Source organism: Lolium rigidum, chromosome 6, assembly GCF_022539505.1.
Source record: "Lolium rigidum isolate FL_2022 chromosome 6, APGP_CSIRO_Lrig_0.1, whole genome shotgun sequence".
Classification (NCBI taxonomy): domain Eukaryota; kingdom Viridiplantae; phylum Streptophyta; class Magnoliopsida; order Poales; family Poaceae; genus Lolium; species Lolium rigidum.
Window position 1 is genome coordinate 318,806,622 of NC_061513.1, and position 20,591 is coordinate 318,827,212.

The window sequence follows — 20,591 nt, forward strand, 5'->3', positions numbered from 1 at the left end:
AGAGTTGTATACTTGCTACAATCTAGGAGATTCTTGTGGCATTGGAAGGCTATCAGGAAGTTAGGGTTTTCTAGACATACTTTTAGAGATATACCCGCTTTACCATATCGGGAAAACTTCATAGCACTCGGGAAGTTAGACATACCGGAAGATTTCCAGGAATAGATAGAACATCTACCCTTCTAGGACCCTTATTTCATGCATGGGGATAACCACTACCTATTATTCCATGTGTCTTTCCTATGTGGCGCACCCTCAATTGATGCATCAAAGTATCTAGTACTTGTAATTTCGTTTTCCTTTTTGAGTCACGTGGTACTATTGTATCCAATAAATAAAAGCTACTACCCGTCATTTTATGTGTCTTCTCATCGTCATGGCGTTGTGCTAGGGTTCTAAAATTACATAGTCCCCTCAACCTTTTTGATCGAGAGGCTATAGCACACTGTTATAGTTTTGGCAGTTTACCCATCCATTTTTCATGCCTGCCATTGTTTTCCCACCTATTTACTAGCACACATACATTTTTGGTTCAAACTTCTACAAACCATGTAGATATGAATTGAAAACAAGCCCGGAAGAAACACGAAAGTAGTGAACATGCCATAGTTCATAAACTCTCGCTCTCTCGCCCCCTTTTTGTGGTAGTGCCTTTATAGCATGTTGAGTCAAATCGGTAGGACCATGGCCGCCTAGACATGAATCATAGGCGATCATGTGAGCTGGATCGCTATTCATTTCATATTCCTTTTGTGAAGAGAGCGAGTAGACAGTCCACTCCATACAAAAAGCAAGGGGAGCATCGTGGCCAACATATATTATTCAATTGAAACCTTCGATGGCTAGCGGCCTAGGAAATAATATCTATTGTCTGTGATAGGAAAATTGCATTGGGACTCCCGTGTCCTCCGCCCCTTGAGAGCAAGTACAATAGGGTCCAGTCAGCATGCTATAAGACATAAAATATTGTATTCCGGCTTAGTTGAATGAGATAGATTAGGTGAGAGAAGGGAAGTGGGCTCTCATGCAAGAGCTAACTCTAGCACGTGCTCCTAGACACTTTATGAGACTAAAAGTTGGATATTATATTGTAAAAGTATTACACATATTTGTATAGTTCACTATTGTACATGCTAGCTATAAGTTGGCTATAAATAACGTGGCAAACTATTGTAGCCGGCTGCCGGCTACACTATTGTTCTTGCTTTGATAGGAGACTTGTGATAGCGGGCTAGCATCATTGGCAACTCTCACAGCTCCGTACACCTAGGCTCGCCGAATTCAATTTCATGTCTCCATATCAACACGCGCAACACTATTGCTCTTTCTTCTCCACATTTGTTCTCCATTTCTACATCGGCTAATCTTCTAGGGGAGCTCTCTAACACGCCCTCGAGTTGTTTAGGAGCATGCGAAGCACACCGCAATACTTGCCTGCAGCATAGACGTGTCATCTCCTGGTCAGGAATGTTGCACACGTCATCACTCATCAGCCCCGCCAGCGGCGTCACCTAGTTCATCAGCATCGAAGGCGACGGTCCGTTGCTGGCACCTGGCATGCTGGGTATGGCGCTCGCGTTGTTGGGCCGGCTCCATGGCGCGGCTTTGGTGCACACACCGGCCACATGGAGGAGGCGCCGCTAGTGGCAGCGATGACGTGATTGATGACCACATTCTCACTGCCCTCTGTGACCGCCGCTGCCACCCAGTTCATGACGTTGAGGAATGAGCAACTGAGCAAGTACTGTGAAGGGAACCTCCCAATGATGAGCTCGAGGAGCACGACGCCGAAGCGGAGCATGTCGGACCTGGCCGAGATGGGAACACACAGCTGCAGCGTCGAGGAGGATGTTCTATGACTTGAGGTTCCTGTGCGGTGGTGGTGGTGGTGGCGGCGCATCAAAGTCGGCGTCGTCCATGGTCACGATCCGCATCGCCAGGATATATGCCAAGCTTTTGGTGGAGGTAATACAAATTAAAGTACCTAGTGTCCCACAGAGCTCCTACTCGTACAACCTCGTCGGGAAGTTGGCGGATGTGCACGAGAGTTTCTCGGCAGCTCGACGCCATGGAGAACCTAGCTAGTGTACTTTGTCGGGAGGTGGAACCGCGGAGCTCACTGGTCACGTACATGGCATCGAGCAGCGACGTGAGCACTCGCATATTCAAATGAGCGTCCATATACCGTTATGTTCGCGTATACCATTAAGTCAGGCACGCGTACATGTATTGGTATTTATTTCGTATAGAAGGGAAACTGGCCAGATATTTTTCGTACTTTCGATTGATCTCCAAGATCTATGGGCGAGCGGGGTGGGGGTTGGACCAAACATGAGCCAAAAGTGCACGTTCTTTGTGATATTCCACACATGCCTCGAGTGCGTGTAATAGTTCATATATTTTTTCCTGTGAACAGAGAGAAGGTATGAGTGTTGAAGGCCGTGTGTATAAAACGGCGGCAAAACACCATAAATGAAATATTGGCTCGGCCGGAGAACTGCCGAGATGAGAATGTTTTCTCAAATTCTAGGCGGGAAATGAAAATTTGGGCGGAAAAGTAGATAAAGCGGAAATAGTGTGATGTAGCTTCCCAAGAGTTGCACGAATAACACCAGAAAGATGTCTCGTTAACTGTGCTTATGTATTCTCCCTCGGCGGACGACTTAGGGTGGCTCTAGTATCCATCGTTGGATAGCCTTAACTCTTTATTTTTAACGAAATTTGAGTAAGATAAATTTTATGTGATTATTATCTACGCAGAAAGTTACCTCACAATATCACCTACTTCGTCAGTTTTGAAGTTTTAAAGAGGGTGAAAGTCATCTTAACATATAGAGCTACACGCGTTTAAAAGTTTGTCCTATCGTTCGTTCATCGCCTTTTTTTACTACTACCATATTTCTTCGACCCCTCATCTTGATTTTGAATCAGGTGATTTTTGGTGCGTTATGAAAATTTAAGCAGATAACAATATGATAATAAAACCAGAAGAAATCAAGAAAGGAGTATCACAAAGAACGGTTGAGAGGGAGGGGGACTTTATGATGCGGGAAGTGTGGCGTCCCTAACTTATTACGCCACCTGACATTGGTAGCCCTTATATCATCTCCAGCCGCGTCCCCTAAAGCGTCCCCAAAACGGCGCAGGATCGAGCGTTTGGAGAACGTGTTTTGTTCGTGCCACGTCTGGGGGACGTCGCTCCCCAGCCGCGTCCCTCAAACGCCGCCCCCAAACTTTTTTAAACATTAAAATACTCTTTTTTAAGTTTTTATTTCAATAGAGGGAAGAAACATTCCATAAACTAATACATAATTCGGAACATGGTTTACACAAACTAAGACATAGTTTGGAACATGGTTCCACAAACTAATACATAGTTTGAACCATGGTTGACACAAATTAAAACATTGCAAAATAACGAAACGTAACTAGTGTTGGCATCGCATATTTCGTGTGTTCGCTGCCAAGAAAGAACACTCCCAGACACCCAAACTGGAAAATTCAGCTGGTGATGATAGCCCTATTGGTCCTTTCGAGAAAGAACATCCAGAAACCTCCGTGCCTATTTTCGCTGTGAAGAAACAACACTCAATCGTCCTCCTCATCGGTGTCGCCGTGGTAGTGCCGGCGGCAGCGCGTCTCGTCGAACACATTGACGCTCATATCCGCGTCGCCAAGGTAGGAGAATGTGAGCACGCAGCCGACTTCGAGGTCGTGGTAGCGCGCGAACTTCTCCCAGCCGGTGTGGACGTACATCTTGCCGCGCCTGTCGAAGAGCACGTCCACCAGCCACCGGCAGCAGTCGCAGCCAGCCTCCCACAGATGCAGCGCGGCTGGCTCGTTGCTGGTGATGAAGTCGGCGAACTTGTCCGGCAGCCTCTGGATGCCGAGTGGGTCACCCTTGAGAACGACGACGAACTCGAACAACACTTCCTGCTCCTCCTCCTGCAGGTCCAACGACGAAGACGACGGCGTCGTAGGCGACGGCGAGCGTGCAGCTCTACCGTGGCCACGACCACGACCACGGCCTCGGCCTCGGCCTCTACCTCTGCCTCTGCCTCTACCAGCCATGGTGTCGACTCTTGAGATGGTGGCGGCTAGGGTTTGTGTGTGAGGGACGATGAGAGAGCGCCCTTTTTATAGGCCTGAGGGAGGCGGGGGAGCGGTGGTGCTCATTAACGCCGGCACGCAGAGCTAGGCGCGACGAGACGCTTCGCTGCGCCTCTGCGGGAACTGCATCGTTGCTGCGCGCTAATAACTTTCGTCACGAGGTAGGCGACGGTTAGGTTAAACTTCAATGTGCCACTGACGCGTCGGTCCCGCCACTCCTCGCCTCGCTTTTCGTTGTGTCCGGCGTGCCCAAAGCGCCCCTGTGTAGCGGGGACGGGCTCGATGCGCCGGACACCGTATTGGACCGCGTCGGACGGAAAGGGCCTTTGGGGCGCGTGGCTGGTAACGATTTTTTTGTCCGGCGCGCCTCAAATCTCTTTGGGGGACGCGACTGGAGATGCTCTTATTCTCGTGGCCACCATCTCATGTGCACTGTGATCATCGGTATATGCGTGCAGATTTATATTTTATGCATGATGGAGAATTTGATATCCCATGCTTACAAACACGATGGGTAGCTATCTTAATGCTTGAAATAAGGGCACACAGCTTGAGAAGTTGACGGAGATAGCTGGCGGTGCAGCCGCAGTATGACGCGTTGACAACGGTGGTTGTTGTAGGCTATGCCTTGGTATTCCCCGGATCGATGAAGCCAACGCCTCGGCATGACACGTGGGAACGCAGTTGTTGCCGAATTACTAGTCAAGTCGAGCTTGGACCGTGACAAGGTGCTCGGGCGGCATGCTTTGTACTACTACATGAGTAATCTTTGCATGTTTCTATCTAATACCGGACGATACGTACCAAATCCATTTAGTTTTAGTATGTGGCATAACCTTGCATGCTTATGTCTAGTAGGTAGCTAGTTTAGATTCAAAGTAAATAGCTTCGCTCCTAGCGTCCCTTCGTTAAGAGCCCCCTTCCTCCCCTGCCGCCGCTGCCTTCGTTAAGAGCCCCCCTTCCTCCCCTGCCACCGTCGGGTGCCGGAGGTGGCGGACTTGTCTCTACCCGTGCGCTAGGAAGGGAGACGTGGGGTTTCTCCTATCGGAGGCAGTGTCCCTAGGTCGACGATGGTTCCGATGGCGGGGCGCCGTCCTAGACGGTGTAGATCCGCTTGGTGTGGCGGCGATGGCTTGGGCGCTTGGCTGCAGGGTGGAGCGATGGCCGATGACGTCATCCTCCTGGCCTAGATCTGGTTTTGGGCGGGCCAGGCCCGGGCTTGACTACGTCATCTTTGGCGGACGGAGGAGTGGCTCGAGCTGTGGGCGGCAGTGACGTCGGTGCATCTAGTACAACACAGCCGGATAACCCTAGCGTCCCTTCGTCCAGAGCCCATATCTCTCCTCCCCAGCCACCGTCGGCTTCCGGTGGCGGCAGACTTGCCTCTACTCTCGTGCTAGGAAGGGAGACGAGGGTTTCTCCGGCCGGAGGTGGTGTCCCCCTTGGTCGACGATGGCCCTAGCGGTGGCGTGTCGTCCTGGATGGCGCAACTCCGGGTGGTGTGGCGGTGATGGCGTGGCCGCTTGGTTGTGGGGTGGAGTGGTGGCCGATGGCGGCGAAATGCCATCCCAGATTTGGGCCTGCGTGGGCCAGGCCTGAGCTTGACTGTGGGTGGTGATGACGTCGACGCGTGTACTGTAACACGACGACATGAATTTACGAGCCCGCATTGGGATCGGCCGAGCCAAGTGGGCCTGGTTTGCTCCTAATGCGGCGTGAGGATGGTTACCACCAATGGCTGTAGATTCTACTTTCAAGCAGGAGAGTTCATCATGTATATGTTATTACCATTTCGTGAAGTTTAGTAGGCAAATATTCAAACGATTATTTAGTTGATTGACACAAACAAGCATCTTAAATGTACATGCAATCCTGTCACAAATGGCCAGGTGCGCAATGTGACGAATTGATGTCATCATGATGATGGAAATGTGTTGCATGCATTTTGTGACAGGATGCATGTATTAGTACGTATCATACACCGTGCACTAGTATGGCCGATCGATGCACATGTACATTCACTTTGCCATGTATCTATCTAGCATGTGGTCTGCACCGGCCAGTTCATTCTATGTACGACTACTTGACCGGATGCAGACATGCCATATTTCATAAGTTGTGCCATCTCCAACCCTTCTGATTAGCTCCATTTTCAGAACTTCTCTAGTGGATGACTGGCGACAAACTATTCGGACAATGAGCATTAAGAATTTCACCATCCGGGTAGTACCTCCCTTTCAACATTCTCGCCCATAAGGATGCATGCCTCTCTAGCAATCTAGCTAGCATATCATAGCACGCTATAGCGCCGAAATGATGTAGTGTGACATGTCCAAAAATGCTATAGCGTGCTATTAACGCCGAAATAGCGCGCTATTTTTTCCATGGTGAAGAAGACAGGCTTTCCCATGCCTGCCAATGTAAAACTCTTTTATCCAGTCATCCCGCCCACCAGTATTTGGACATAATTATCATTGAAGAAGAGATTGAAGCAGCTCATAAAGTAGGTTGATAAAGCCTGAACCACTTTTTTAAGAGGACTGCTTTAGCAGCGCTAGTTGCTCGAAATGTTGGTTTGTCACATGTCCAGTCAAGGACGGTAACCCCACCGCAAGTATTTCTCTGTTAGATCTTCTTGATCAATTTGCAAAGTATTCCTTATTAGTTTGCTTCTTCTATCACCGATTCAGGTCATGGTCGCCTTGGGTGCTAGCCAGATTAGAACCAAGAAGTACCAGAACACCAATGGAGGCCCGTGAGACAATACGCTAGTTCTGCGAACAACGCCGCCATCCGCAGCTATAACAAAGACATGATGAGGGTATGACATGGTATGCTTCTAGTTGCAGGTTGTCGACGGAGTCCAAGAAGAGAAGCTCTGGGATCGTCCTTCACCGCGTGGCCTTATCACGAAGTGGCGCTTCACACCACCGGCACGGGAATGCTCAGGTCTTGGGTAGGCTCCGACAAACTGGCATGCCTTTGTTGGTGCTATGGTGTTGTCCCAAACTCACCGGCGGAGTGAAAACGCCAAGCTACAATGGACATGCAACTGTACCAATGTTCTTTAAATGGGTTCTAAAGTAAAACCGGTAGGTAGCAAGCGGTGCTATCATATTTGGCGGATGCACATGTGCACTTGGCTGATGCATCTATCTAGCATGTGGTGTGCACTAGCCAGTTCATTCTATGTACGACTATACTTGACCTCAACGGAGTAGGCCAGACTGGATCAACTTCCGTAAACACAGATAAGTATAGTTAGAGTTCATGGATTCGATACTATTTTTTACTTAATTAATCAAGAACTAAGCATTTTTATTGTTCATGGCAGATATAAAATTAGTGCTACTAATAAGCCAAGCCAAACTAGGCACTTGTGTTACTAGCTTTTGATAGCTGCAGGTGCCGGTTAGCTATTTTTTTACTTAATTAATCAAGAACTAATCATTTTTATTGTTCATGGCAGGTTGAAACTAGTGCTACTAATAAGCCAAACGATTAGATATTTTTTACTCAATTAATCAAGAACTAAACATTTTTAGTAGATTTAAATTAGTGTTGCTAATCAACCAAACAAAATTAGGAACTTGTACTAACTAGCTTTTTGCTAATAAGCTGGTGCTCGTTAGATATGTACTTCCATGCAAATGAACTTATGACTGTTAGCTAACTAACTAACAACCATGCACTTGTAGGGATCACCATGGACGGAGCCAGCTCCTAGCAACCCGGCACAGCCGAAGGGTATTCAGTAAGCATTGGGTTACTGCATATGGATTAATCGTGATGTTTAGCTCTGGAAACTCCGGTCGGCGGTACCGTACATATATAGGCCATGCCCGGGGTCATACACCCAGCTGGGCCCCACCACTAGCAATCACAACGTGTAATAGGTGAAAACTGAGTTTTTTTTTTGAGGGAAAAGTGTAGATCAACTAATCAATCTCATTCGTTAATTAATTATTATGGACCACTAAGTTAGTAGTACTAATAGTCAAACGTTTGGTTCGGGTATGAAAAATAAGTATCCGACCAGTAGTAACATGTACCACAAAAATATTCAATCTCAAATCCAGCGGAAACAGCTCAAGCCCAACCCAGCAGAGACAAAAGTAGCTTGGCCCAAGTGAGCACGGTCCAATACCGAAACCAGGGTAGCATAGCTTGTTTGGCTGTAGAAGCATTTGCAATATTTAGTCCCACCTTGCTAGTCTAGAGAAGTGGAGACCAGCTTATAAGGGGGCATTTTTTGTGCCTCTTAGATAGTAGTATAAGGACATGCAACACACACGAATAGCGCGTGCGCTCGCGTGAATATTCGCGACTTAAGACTTTGCTCAAGTATTTGATCAAGTTTCTATCTTTTATGGAGAGTGAATTCGGTGTTCACATGAGTACATGCGCATGGGTTTGGCGCCGCTAGATTGTGTCCATCAACTGACGACGACTAAATGGTTGCCATTTCTGCTTTTTACGATTTTGCTAGGCGACAATAGCAGCAGGCACCATGCGGTCGCGCGAGGCCAAAATATTTCTACAAAATGCATGTGCGTGGGACCCATTTAGTGAAAGAGTTAAAAAAGCAAAAATGCTAGAGTTACGGACGTGCTGGGCATATAAAATCTTTACGGACTGACGTGTATGTATGGGGTTGGTTCTGTTTGGAATTCACTCCTACAAAAGCGGATCACGATCTCATGTTTTGCCTAATGTGAGTCCGTAAGTTGATTCCGTAAGAGGTGTCCGTATGTGTAGCATTGTTGCTAAAAAAGTTCTGAGTAGCAAATTACTACCGGTTAGCACATTGACCAGGAGCGGATCGATCTAGAATTGATTCCGCTCTTGCCGGCAGTCTTCAGCTCGGCCATGGACGCATCCCTCCCCAGGCTGGACCGCCGCATCGCTGGCCAGCAAAGGCCGTGCACGTCGCGGCCCCTCCCGCACGCGCGCCCTGACCCTGCGCCCCATCGAGTCTCCATCTTCCTCATTGCTCCGCCCCCGGTAGCCGCACGAGGCGCGGCACAGTCCGCCGCTTAGCAACTTCCCGCGTCTTCTCATGCCTTGCCCTCTCCATCCTATCTCGATTAATCTCGGCCGACCCTGACCCCGGCCACTACCTTCAATCAATCTGCTCTCAAACGACCCCGAGTGCGGCCATGGCGGAAACCACGAGCAGGAGACGGTGGGCTCATGGGGGAACGGATGGCATTCCCACTTCGCAGCGTCACAGGGTGAAGAGGGGGTCTTAGCGGAGCGGAGGAGGCCGCCGCCTGCTGGTGCTTCTGGGCGTGTATGGCAGAGCAAAGCGAGGAGGGGATGAGGGGCCGTGGGTTCCGGGGCATCCCTGCCCCTATAGCTGCGGCACTTCGGCACAACATCTCTGCCGTGCGGTTCGAGGCTGCCGGAGACAGGCCACAACGATGACCGTTTGGAGGTACCGGCCGGAAGTTGAGGGAGCCGTGGCCCCTGGACGTGGCCGGCTAGGTCGACCACAAGGAGGAGGTCTTCGCTCGAGGTGGATCACAAAATTAAGCAGCACCGCGGACTCCCGCCGCCGGCAAGTGCTCGACCTCCATCGCAGGAGACGGCCGCGCTCGACGCGCCCGAACTCGCAGAAGGCAATGTGCGCTCTACGGCGGGGGAAGCAGCCCGCGACCGGCGCGGCATTGTCCGCGTGTGGGGAACCAGTCACTCGCCGAGGCCGATGTGGACATCTTTGGGCAGCGGCGGCGTGGATGGTTGAGTGGGCGGCGGCCGTGGCCGAATTTTTGTCAAAAAGACCACCCTCCCATATTTATTGACAAAAAGGATCACATGTGAGTAGAATTGACAAAAAGGACCACCTCCTGTGTAGCCCCCAGGCGACACGTGTCGCCACAGCCGGAGGCGGCAGGGCCTACCGCCATTGCCCGTGGCGGCATGTCCACATTATCCTAATCAATGAATAGTAGGCATGAAAAAAAGGAGCCAGGCGGAGCAGGAGCGCCACCTCCGCCTCAGTAGTAGGCACATATGATGTGTGTGGTGTTGTGTGTCTCTTCTGGAGAGGCGGAGCTGCGGGCTGCTGGGGCGGAGTTGTGGGCGGCCAGCCCTCCAGACCCCCACTCGGCCTGGGAAGAGGCCCAGTGGTCGTCGTGGCCGGAGTCCTCGACGCGCTGGAGCCACAACAGCGCATCGCCACCCGGGGCGTCATGCATCAACGCCCACGGCGACGAGGTCCACAGGAACTAGGAGGCGCGCCGGTGGCCACCTCGTCCACCTCAAACCCTAGGCTAGGGTTATATATATATATTTTTTAGTTTAAAGCCCATATAGAGGGCTTTCTTTTGTAGTTTAATTTTTTTCAAAATAGGGCATATGTTTAATGAACTATGTTTTACGTTTAATTGTTTTCGTTTTTTTTGTCTTTGACTTTTGCGGTGCCTCCGCGCGTTGGGTACAGTGTGCGACCCAAACTGACCGTCAGCCAAATCCGCGTGTTTGCGCGGCCACCCAAACGATCAAATCCGACGGGCTAACCCGGACGGACTAACCCGAACGGGCTAACGTGTCCGGTTTGGGTCATAGCGTTGGAGATGCCTTTATGAAATAGTATAAATGTGCTGGGCCAAATTTAGGACAAATTTCCAAGAAGACATGCATCCAAATTTTTTGACAGGGCGAAAAGATTAGGCCAGGCATTGTAGTCCGAGTCATGCACGTGTTCGATCTCGTTTCGGCATCGAGTAGGACCGGGAGCAGGTATGATTTTCGTTTGCCGTGTAAAGTGTGGCTCGTCCGAATTCGACTACTAGTGCAATTAATTAAGATAAATAGGGCAGACACACAAGTGGAGATCAATGAACGCATCAATCGAGCAACAGAAAGATCTGAGAAACCAACCGTTAGGTCTGGTGCCTGCTGTTTTTTCAAGCTACGTTTGTCAAGAACGTGATGTCAGTCTCTCTGGCGCTGACGATGGTGGAGGCGCCATCCGATGGCAGCGACTGCGCAATCTGCTTGGACAACGAGGCGGGGACGGCCGTGTGGAAGGAGACGACATGCAGGCACAGCTTCCACAATGCATGCTTGGAGAAGTGGCTCATGGAGAAGGCGAGTTGCCCCGTGTGCCGACGCATGTTGGCTCCTCCTTGTGAGCTCGATGATGTATATCCTCGACTGAGAGTTATCATACAAAGATATGGAAAGCATCTGCTAGGGGATAATTACCATAAATTTTGTGAACCGGAGTGGACGACGGATCCTTTATACCAGCAAGTGGTCGGCGTGGACCAATGCCTCCGCGCCGCCGGTGGGCTGCTGGCCGAGGCGCTGCCGTTGGTCGCGTGTGGAAGGATGGAGCTCGCCAACGCCAAGCTGTGGGACGCGAGGGACGCTCTCTCACGCGCCATGGCGGTGGAGAGGCACATCCCGGTGGACGGCCGGGTCCTGCCGCTGATTCCAGCCAGCGAGAGTCTTCACGCAGCGTACAACCTCTCGTGGACGGGCCGACAACACATCAGTGCCAACACTCGGTGGCTGTCCACATATTGTACTGGCCGCCGCTTCGTCGAAGCTGAGCGAGAGCGACTCGCCGCCGTGGGTGACCTCGAGGCCGCGCTGCAGGAGGCCAGAGCCGCCGTCGAGCTTACCAGCGCCGCCCTCGCGGGTGACAGCCTGCGCCGTCTGACAGTCTGTTGAGACTTCGTTTGCTTCCCTACATAGTCCTAGCAAGTTGTTTGCCTCTGTTCCTTCCCGCCGACGCTACCTAGCTTCACCTTTCCTTCCACGTTTAGGAGAGACCACTTGCTCTTACTAGCTCATATATAGTGCAAGGATTTCAGAAACAGAGAAAAGACTACATGTAAGTGATTAATTTCTCATGGGATATGTATACCCATATTTCTTGCTTTAGGATGTTTAACGCCCACAAACAACGTGGTGATTTGCACAACTACAGTTTTTTGGTTATATAATTTTTAGTTTTCAATAAAAAATTACAAGTAGTTCATAAAATTACATCTTTTCAAACAATACTTATAATAATAATAATAGTTTTAAGGGCCATCAAAATCAGTAAGTTCTCCAAATCGGACACGCCGTTCAACAGATAAAACCGGAACAAGAGTCTCCACCGATCTGTTAAACGTATTGAACTTTGTGCAAGTGAATCGCCAAAACCAGCCTAACAGATTGTCGGTCTAACAGGTGGAAGTATTACCGCGAGTATATGTTCGAGGTAGGAATCGAACCAACTTACATACCACCTGAGCTGGCAATCTAAGATGCGGTTGATTGTTGCCCAAAGTAGACACATGTTTCTGGGAAATTCAATTTGGCTCTCCCGTAAGGATTGCAAAGTCCAAGATGCATTGGCGATTATTAAGGAGCCAAAGCCCATGAGCCGAAGTCCAAGTTGTCTCGTCGTGTGCTTACGCCTCCTTCCGTCGAGGAAGTGAGGCCCGGCTCGCATGAGTCCTCGGATGTGGCTTCTCCGCCGCGTCTTGGTTTTGAGAAGTGTGATGTTGATGGTACAGTTTCTCTCTCGCTTGAGTCTGTCAGGCATGTGGTTCCTATTGACGATGGGGTTCCTAAGTCTGGGCCATTATCAGCGGTGCCCAGAGCTATCGTCGCCAGAGAAGTTTGTGATTGTCTCGCCACCTTAGCTATTGCCTACTGTGGATCGGCAGTTGGCTGACATGTGCCCCCCAATGTCATAGCTTGTCATTCATGGCTCGGTGTTGGAGTGTTGTGTCTGAGTGATTGTTAGTGTTGCGGTGTTAGAGTGTCTTGGTTGTGGGCGTGTGTAGGTGTGTTGTTTGTGTGGACTTGACCCTATCGCTGTAGGTTTTCGCCGATTTTCTCCTAAAAACTGGACACTCTCTTCTTAATTAACGAATGAGGTAAATCTTTTACCTCCATTTATAAAATAAAAAAAGCCCAGGGGGCGGAGAGCAACATCCCGGTGGACGGCCGGGTCCTGCCGCTGCTTCCAGCCAGCGCGAGTCTTCACGCAGCGTACAACCTCTCGTTGACTGGCGAACAACACATCTATGCCACCACACTGGGTCTGGCGCGCGCCGCTCACAGGGACGCCTCCGCTGCCCTCGACGCGCTGCTCGGCATGCGCCACCACGTCAACGAGGAATACTTCGCCGCGCTGACGATCGTGAAGGCCGTCGAGCGACTCGAGCGGGACGTCTGGGCCAAGATGGCGCGCAAGGTACCGCTCGCCGTGTACAGGGTCGCCAGGTTCTTCCCGGCGGAGCCGGCTGACGCGACCACAGCGGACATCGTCGACATCGCCCGCGACGGCCTCGCCCGCGTGCTCCAGATCCATGCCGAGGCGGGGGAAACGCTCAGGGCTTGCGCACGGTACCTCGGCCTGCCCAGCACCGACCCCTGGGACGGCTGGACCACCCACCACGGCGAGGTCGCCACCGTCGGTCAGGAGACCCTGGTCTTCCTCACGGCCGCCAGCGACACCATCAGCCAGTTCCTGCTCGCGCGCCAGGGCGGGAATCCGTCGAACCACCTCATCCTCCGCGTGCGAGATGAGATGAGGTTGGCACGCCGCGGCCTCACGCAGGTGAGAAACCTCGCAACTCTGGAGTTTTTCGCCTGCGCGTGGTATACGCTGAAGAACCTCCCCCATTGATTCGTGGAGCTGCAGTCCTGTCCTGCATCCGATCGTCGATCGTTCCCTAGGATGCTACTGAAACTATGATCCTTATCTTGTTGCGGTTATCTGGAAATGGAACTATATCCATTACTGTTTGTTTGTCTGACAGTTAAATAAACAGACGTAAAACTGGAAATTCTGGCTTATTGCAGTCCATGCTAGCGTCTGTCAGATTGTTCACTCATAATTCTGGCTTATTGAATAAATGTAGGTACTAGTTTCTGAACTGACATCATCTCTGTACATCGACCATGAGTACTTGCAACAGTAGTGATCTTACATAGATGGTTTATTCAAATATCAGTAGCATATCCTATTGAGAATTACATGACCTCATTAGGCTCGATGAGGATCAATCATCTGAATATCTGATATGTTCACTGAGGATTTGGTGGGCGGCTGTTCGCTGCGGAAACTCTAGAGCCCCACTCAAGAAGCTCCTTACTAGTGTCATCCTTGTGTACAATTACCTCTATAAAGCACAAGCAATCCTTGTTAGGTCCTAGAGATGCCTCAATGGCCTTCTTCAGTTCCTCCTCTGTTCGGACCTACAGACACGAGTGTCAAATGTCATTGCAATGCGCTATTTTAAAATGTTTTTAACTGTAGAAATACAATTTACACCTGCATCACCAACCTTTGCAGTATAGCACTTGCCCTCGCCGTTATGGAATGCTTCCACCACGCCAGTGTAGTTCCAGTTTTTGATGATGTTGTAAGGACCGTCATGGATCTCCACCTCGATGGTGTAGCCGCCATTGTTTATGAGAAAGATGATGTTGTTCTGCGCCCACCGGATCATCGTCGACACCTCTTGTGCCGTCACCTATATTCACCAGCCCAATTAATTCTTGATATATAACCACATATTTCGATAGAACTTAAGAAACAAGATGTAAAGTTTAGGCATTCTGAATTTCTGGTACCTGAAAGCTGCCATCACCTATGAAGGAAATGACACGCTTATCCTTAGCAGCCTGCGCATATCCTAGAGTTGCACCCACCGACCAACCAATTGATCCATATTGCATCTGAAATTCGTACCTGTCAGAAGAAATTTGTGTTAAATTGAGTAAAAATTGAATAGGATAAATCCTATTAAACTGACGGTTGCGAATGCAAAAAATTGAAGTGAATAGTCTGCAATTTTATTATTCTTTTTGAAATGTATTGATATTTGAAACCAGGTGATAATATGACCCCATATTTCCGGGTTGTTTTATCAAAGTTCAAACAGCTATGTGGCATTTTATCAAATTTTCCTTGATAGTATTGCATTTGCTGAAGTTCAGAACAAGATATATCTGAATATAATTTGATTAGACCTAAATTAGAAATACTAAGATAATGTATATGACCAATAACCAATCTGGGAACTCATAGGTGTAAGGTAACTGCTCTGAAATATCTCTAGGGACCTTACCCACAGCCTTCTGGTAGTTTCAGCTTCTGGCAGTTAAACCATGAGTCCCCAGTCTCTGCAATCACAGCTGAGTTGCCAGACAACATTTTCTGAACATGCTTGAAAAGCACATTTACTCTCAAAGGCTCTCCAGGATCAGACGAAACAGGTTCACCCTGGGGCACAAAAATGCGTGAGTAGTTCTCGTACGCAGTCGTGTTCTTCTTAAGCCGGCTTGCAAGTGCATGGAAGAAGTCTTTCATCAGAATACACCCAAATGCAGGCCCATTTCCAATCACCACTCGGTCTGGTTGGACAATGATCGCCTTCTCCTTCTTGATGAGAAGTGAGTATCCAACAGAGCTGTAGTCGTTAAATATCGGCCCAGCAAACAGATAGGCATCTGCTGACTCCACGATCTCAGCACAAAATGGAGTGCTCACAGCACCCCAGTAAGTGCCGATAAATCTGGAGTGGTGCTCTGGCACAAGCCCCTTTGCAGAAGGCATCACTGCAATGGGATAACTGCTCGCGTCGGCCATCTCTACAAAAGATTTACATGCTTTGGCCACCCTCATTTTCGGTCCACCGACAAGGACCGGCTTGACTGATTTGTTCAAGAAAGCCGCAGCGGCTTCCACTGCTGCTTCAAGGCTCATCTGGTTTGACAATCTGAGAAATGAAAATTTCAATCATATTAGTAGTACCATGCCCATTGCCTGCCACCTCATCCTTTTCATGTGCATAGAGGAAACATGCCGACTTACCTTGGGGACAGAAAGAAAGGGACAGGATGGCGGCTAAAGGTAGGATGCGGGATCGAGGGGAGGTTGCAGCTGATGCTGATGTAAACTGGCTTGCTCTCCTTCAGTGCGGTGGAGATGGCAGTGTCAATCTGTTCATGTGCATCCTCCAAGTTGTTCACCACTGCCTGCAATATTTGAGATACCATTTGCAGAAGATAAAGATTTAGGCCGCTGTTAACCTTCCATTTGGTTATTCATGTTCATGTAATTTCCTACACATGAACCATTTATTCCCTCTTTCGGTTCTGTATAGTATTAAGTATGTTAAGAATTATACAACTGCTGCACTAAACGTTGTAATGGAGCAGAAGTTATGCTTGAAGTTGTTACGCATAGTTGCTACTCACAATTTACATTAGTTGAAGTAAGCATAGAAGGAGTAACATAATTTGAACCAATAAGCCAATTTCAGAGTAACATAATTTGAACCGAGCTAGACCACCTTTCCATTTCATTCATCAAATTTAGGAGTAACAGTTACTGTATAGTGGTCTCAGAATGTCCATTTTGAGTTGGTGCAGAAGTTATGACCAACAATCAATCTGATAGAATCTACAATGACGGATCTACAAGCACCTAGTCAATGTGTTCAGCGAACAATTTTACCTCCAAAAGAGTGATTGTTCACAATTAAAGTACAAACTAAATCGGCAATCCCTAACTACGTGCCCCAGAAGGGCAGAACGTATGATCCTATCAGGCTGTGCAGATTTAGCATCGCGGCGACCCGACAATACAGAAAGAGAAGCATGTCAGGAAGGATAATGCAAGATTGCAAACTATGTCATAATACTGTCGGACTGCACATTGGGTCAACGTTTTAGGCTGAAAATGCTAGAGCTGTAGCAGAGGCATTCTTAGGCACATCCCTGACAATTCCGCCTAAACCCAAAACCCCAGACTGATGGACATGAAACAAATTATTAGAAAAAATCTTCAGTAACTGAATATGACAGGAGGACAAGTGCGAATGACACCTCGCATTCAGTCCCTCGATTCCAATTCAAACTAGGACAAATATAAAGTTTCCCTGTAAAAAGCTATGTCTAAAACCATTATAAAATCCGAAGCATTACAACTTACTGGGTGGACATCGGAACCGAACATCTCCAAATGAGGAAACCGCATCAGCGGTCCCTATTCTTTTCTCGTAGCGTCAGTTTGGTCCCTATTCTTCAAAACGGAACATCGAGGTCCTAAATCTTTTTTAGTTGCTTCACCGCAGGTCCTAAACCGATGTGACGAGCGCTGATCGGTGCCACGTCGGACGTGGGGTCCACGCGGATAACGATCAGAGATGTAATTTTGCAAGTAGCCCCCCAGGTTCGCTCCTGTATCCATCCAGCATCGTACCCATCCAGCGAATCGGTCGCGACCAAACGTTCTCTCCCGCGACTCGCGATTCTGGAGGCGACCTGGCGGCGGCGTTGCTACTCCGGTGATGACCGGAGGCGGTGGAGCTGCTGCGGACGCGGCTGGCGTGGAGAACGCGAGGAACGAGCCCGCGAGCAAGGGGCCGAAGCGCCGGCGACCAAACGATCCTCCTGCCCGCTACGGTGAGTAAACCCTAACCCTAAATCCCCAATTCGTGCAGCCACATCACGGCAGTAGATTTGTAGGTCGAATTGGCGACATAATATGACGATTGGCCTACTATTTAGGTCCGCTTGAGGAGGAATTCACAGTAGAGATCAATTACAGCGGGTTTTTTTGCGGATTTGGGGATGCAAAGAGCTATGTCGATGGCAAGCAAGCAAAATTTGATGGATGTGAAGCAGATACTTGGTCACCTCTGTGGTTGACAGATTTCATGGAGCAGCTAGGTTATCGTGATCGAGACAAGTATACTTGCATATGTGAATTGCCTAAATGTGACTTGCTGCTGAACAACATATGTGAAGTGTTCAACAGGTTAGTAAATGTGAAATTACTTGCATTTACTTGTTCAACATTAGCTGTAGCAGACCAGTTTAGATACTCACTACTTGCTCTGAAATTTATTGCAATTATAGGTACATACTTGATGCTAGAGAACTACCAATAATTACTAGCCTGAAGAAGATCAAAGATCAGGTTATGCTTAGGTATTTTAGCAAGAGGAAGGAACTAGAAGAAATGTGTGGCAACATTTGTCCCAAAATTAGGAAAAAGCTGGCCAAAAACATTGACTTTGCAACCAATTATGAAGCTCTTCCGTCTTTGGAAAATCTTTTCAAAGTAAAGGGTTTGCGTGGTGAATATGAGGTGCGCATAGACAAAATGGAGTGCACATGTAGGGCCTGGCAGCTATCAGGAATCCCCTGTAGACATGCTTGTGCAGCTTTTAGGCATGAAAGGATAAAGCCGGAATCAGCAGTCCACAAGTGCTACAGCTTAGATGCATTCAGAGCAGCTTATGGTGGGGCCATAATGCCATGCGGTGATCCCAAAATGTGGAAGAAAATGAATGGTCCTGAAATGAGGCCACCTAAATTTGACAAACAAATTGGTAGGCCTAGTAAAAAGAGAAGGAAAAGTCCACTAGAGGAGGAAGGTGGCACAAGGCTTAGCAGGCATGGCATAATTGGCCACTGTGGTGTGTGCAATGAGCCTGGCCACACCAAAAGGAAGTGCCCAGAACTTGGTAGAGCTGCAGGACAACAAGCAGCCGCACCACATGAAGCACCACCAGCTGCAGCACAATATGCACCACAGGAAGAACCACCAGCTGCAGCACAATATGCACCACAGGAAGCACCACAACATGCACCAGCTACAGCACAACATGCACAACCTCCAATGAAAATGCCAGTGAAAAGAAAGAGTAGTGCCAAGGTACATTACATGAGTACACCAGATGGCTTGATCTGTCCTTACATGATTACTATATCTCACATTTCTGTGATTTGTTTCAGAAAAAGATAGTACACCAGATGGCTACAAGTGCAACAGCTAGTATTGTGGAATCTGCAATGAGTTACAGTGTCACGTCATCTAGTGTGATTCATGTTCTACAGGAACAAGTGAGTCAATTGTTTGGTATTAAATTTATCTTTTCTTACTGAATTCTCATGTACACTTGGTTTGCAGGCAATAGCAACACAACAATCTCAAACTGCACCACCAGGTCCTCTACCCGAGAGTCAATTCATTGCCAGCTGCAGAGATGAGCTCCCACCTCCAAGACCACCTACCAAAACACTTGGTTTAAAGAAGAAAAACAAGCAGCAAGTGTCAAAGAAGAAAGAGAACCAAGTCCCAGATGTTTAGTTGAGGGAATGCTAGTTCATATTTTGGAGATGTTTTATCTGTATATTTTTGAGAACCAAGTCCCAGATGTTTATTTTGGCTGAAACAAGACGATATTGTAAACTCTCGAGTCGATCTCGATCTATTAAGTTATTATCTTGTGTTGTAACGATCTCGAGTTGATGTCAAGTGGTGCATATTTGAATTCGGATAAAACATCATTTAAATTTGGACTGGAGCCGTACTCAGATAAAACATTCATTTGAATTCGGATACAAAATATTTACTTCATTCTGTGGCGTGAGAGCTTACAGAGCTGGGAGAAGAGCTAAGGGCTGAGAAATAAGAAGCTGACAACTTGTAGGGGTTCATTTGCATATTTCCTATCAGCCAGCCGCGGGAAAACGCCCGCGTAACGACCAACGTCCGACGTGTCACCGGTCAACGCGGGTCAGACCGATTCGGACCTACGGTGAAGCATCTAAATAAGATTAGGACCTCGATGTTCCGTTTTAAAGAATAGGGACCAAACTGACGATGCGGGAAAAGAACTAGGACCGCTGATGCGGTTTCCTCTCTCCAAATTGAACAAGAACAGATTCAGAACAGTACCTGGTAGCAGGTGACGTTCTGGAAGCAGCGCAGCTCCTGGGTGAAATCTGGCAGGCCGATGGTGTGGTGCAGGACCCGGTTGCTGCCGTAGTCGTTGCTGTTGGGTCCCCCGACGACGCAGACGAGGGGCAGGTTCTCGCTGAAGGCGCCGGCGACGGCGTTGATGGCGCTGAGCCCGCCGACGGTGAAGGTGACCGCGCAGGCGCCCACCCCGCGGCCCGCGCGCGCGTACCCGTCGGCGGCGTACGCGGCGTTGAGCTCGTTGCAGCACCCGACGAGCCGCACGCCGCCGCCCGAGGGCTGCTCGGCCTCGAGCTCGTCGAGGAGCGTGAGGTTGAAGTCGCCGGGGACCGTGAAGACGTCCCGGGCGCCCACCTCCGCCAGGCGCCGCGCCAGGTGGCGACCCAGCGTGGCGTTGGCTGGGATGGAGGGAGCGGTGGTGGGGGAGGAGGACGGAGACGGCAGCGAGCCGACTGCGGCGGCCATGGTGGATGGCGAGCAGGGTGGCGGTGGACTGTTGGCGGTTGGCGCGAAGATTCTTGGCCTTGTTGGAGAGAGCCAGAGAGGCCGAGAGGTGGAGAAGGTTCGTGTGTTTTGAAAAGTTGGCTGCTCTGTGTTGGTGATGTATACGTCGGTCGGAGTTGACACATGTATCGCCGGGCAAGCGGTTTCTAGACCAAAGGGAACAAGTGGCGCGTGGCACCATTTTTGTACTATTGGCACGACAACATTTGTGCTCTCTCCCCGCCAGCTGCGGCGATGACGCTGC

General features: G+C 49.2%; 1 protein-coding gene across 1 annotated transcript; it reads right to left on the minus strand.

Annotated features, from left to right (window-relative positions):
• Positions 1-14,006: 14,006 nt before the first annotated feature.
• Positions 14,007-20,308, minus strand: LOC124664666 (pyruvate decarboxylase 1-like). Its single transcript, XM_047202130.1, has 6 exons — positions 19,823-20,308; positions 15,944-16,107; positions 15,198-15,848; positions 14,701-14,818; positions 14,412-14,600; positions 14,007-14,322 (listed from the first exon to the last, which is right to left on the minus strand). The coding sequence occupies exons 1-6, from the start codon at positions 20,306-20,308 to the stop codon at positions 14,152-14,154; spliced, it is 1,779 nt and encodes a 592-aa protein (XP_047058086.1). The 3' UTR covers positions 14,007-14,151.
• Between the last annotated feature and the right edge of the window lie 283 nt (positions 20,309-20,591).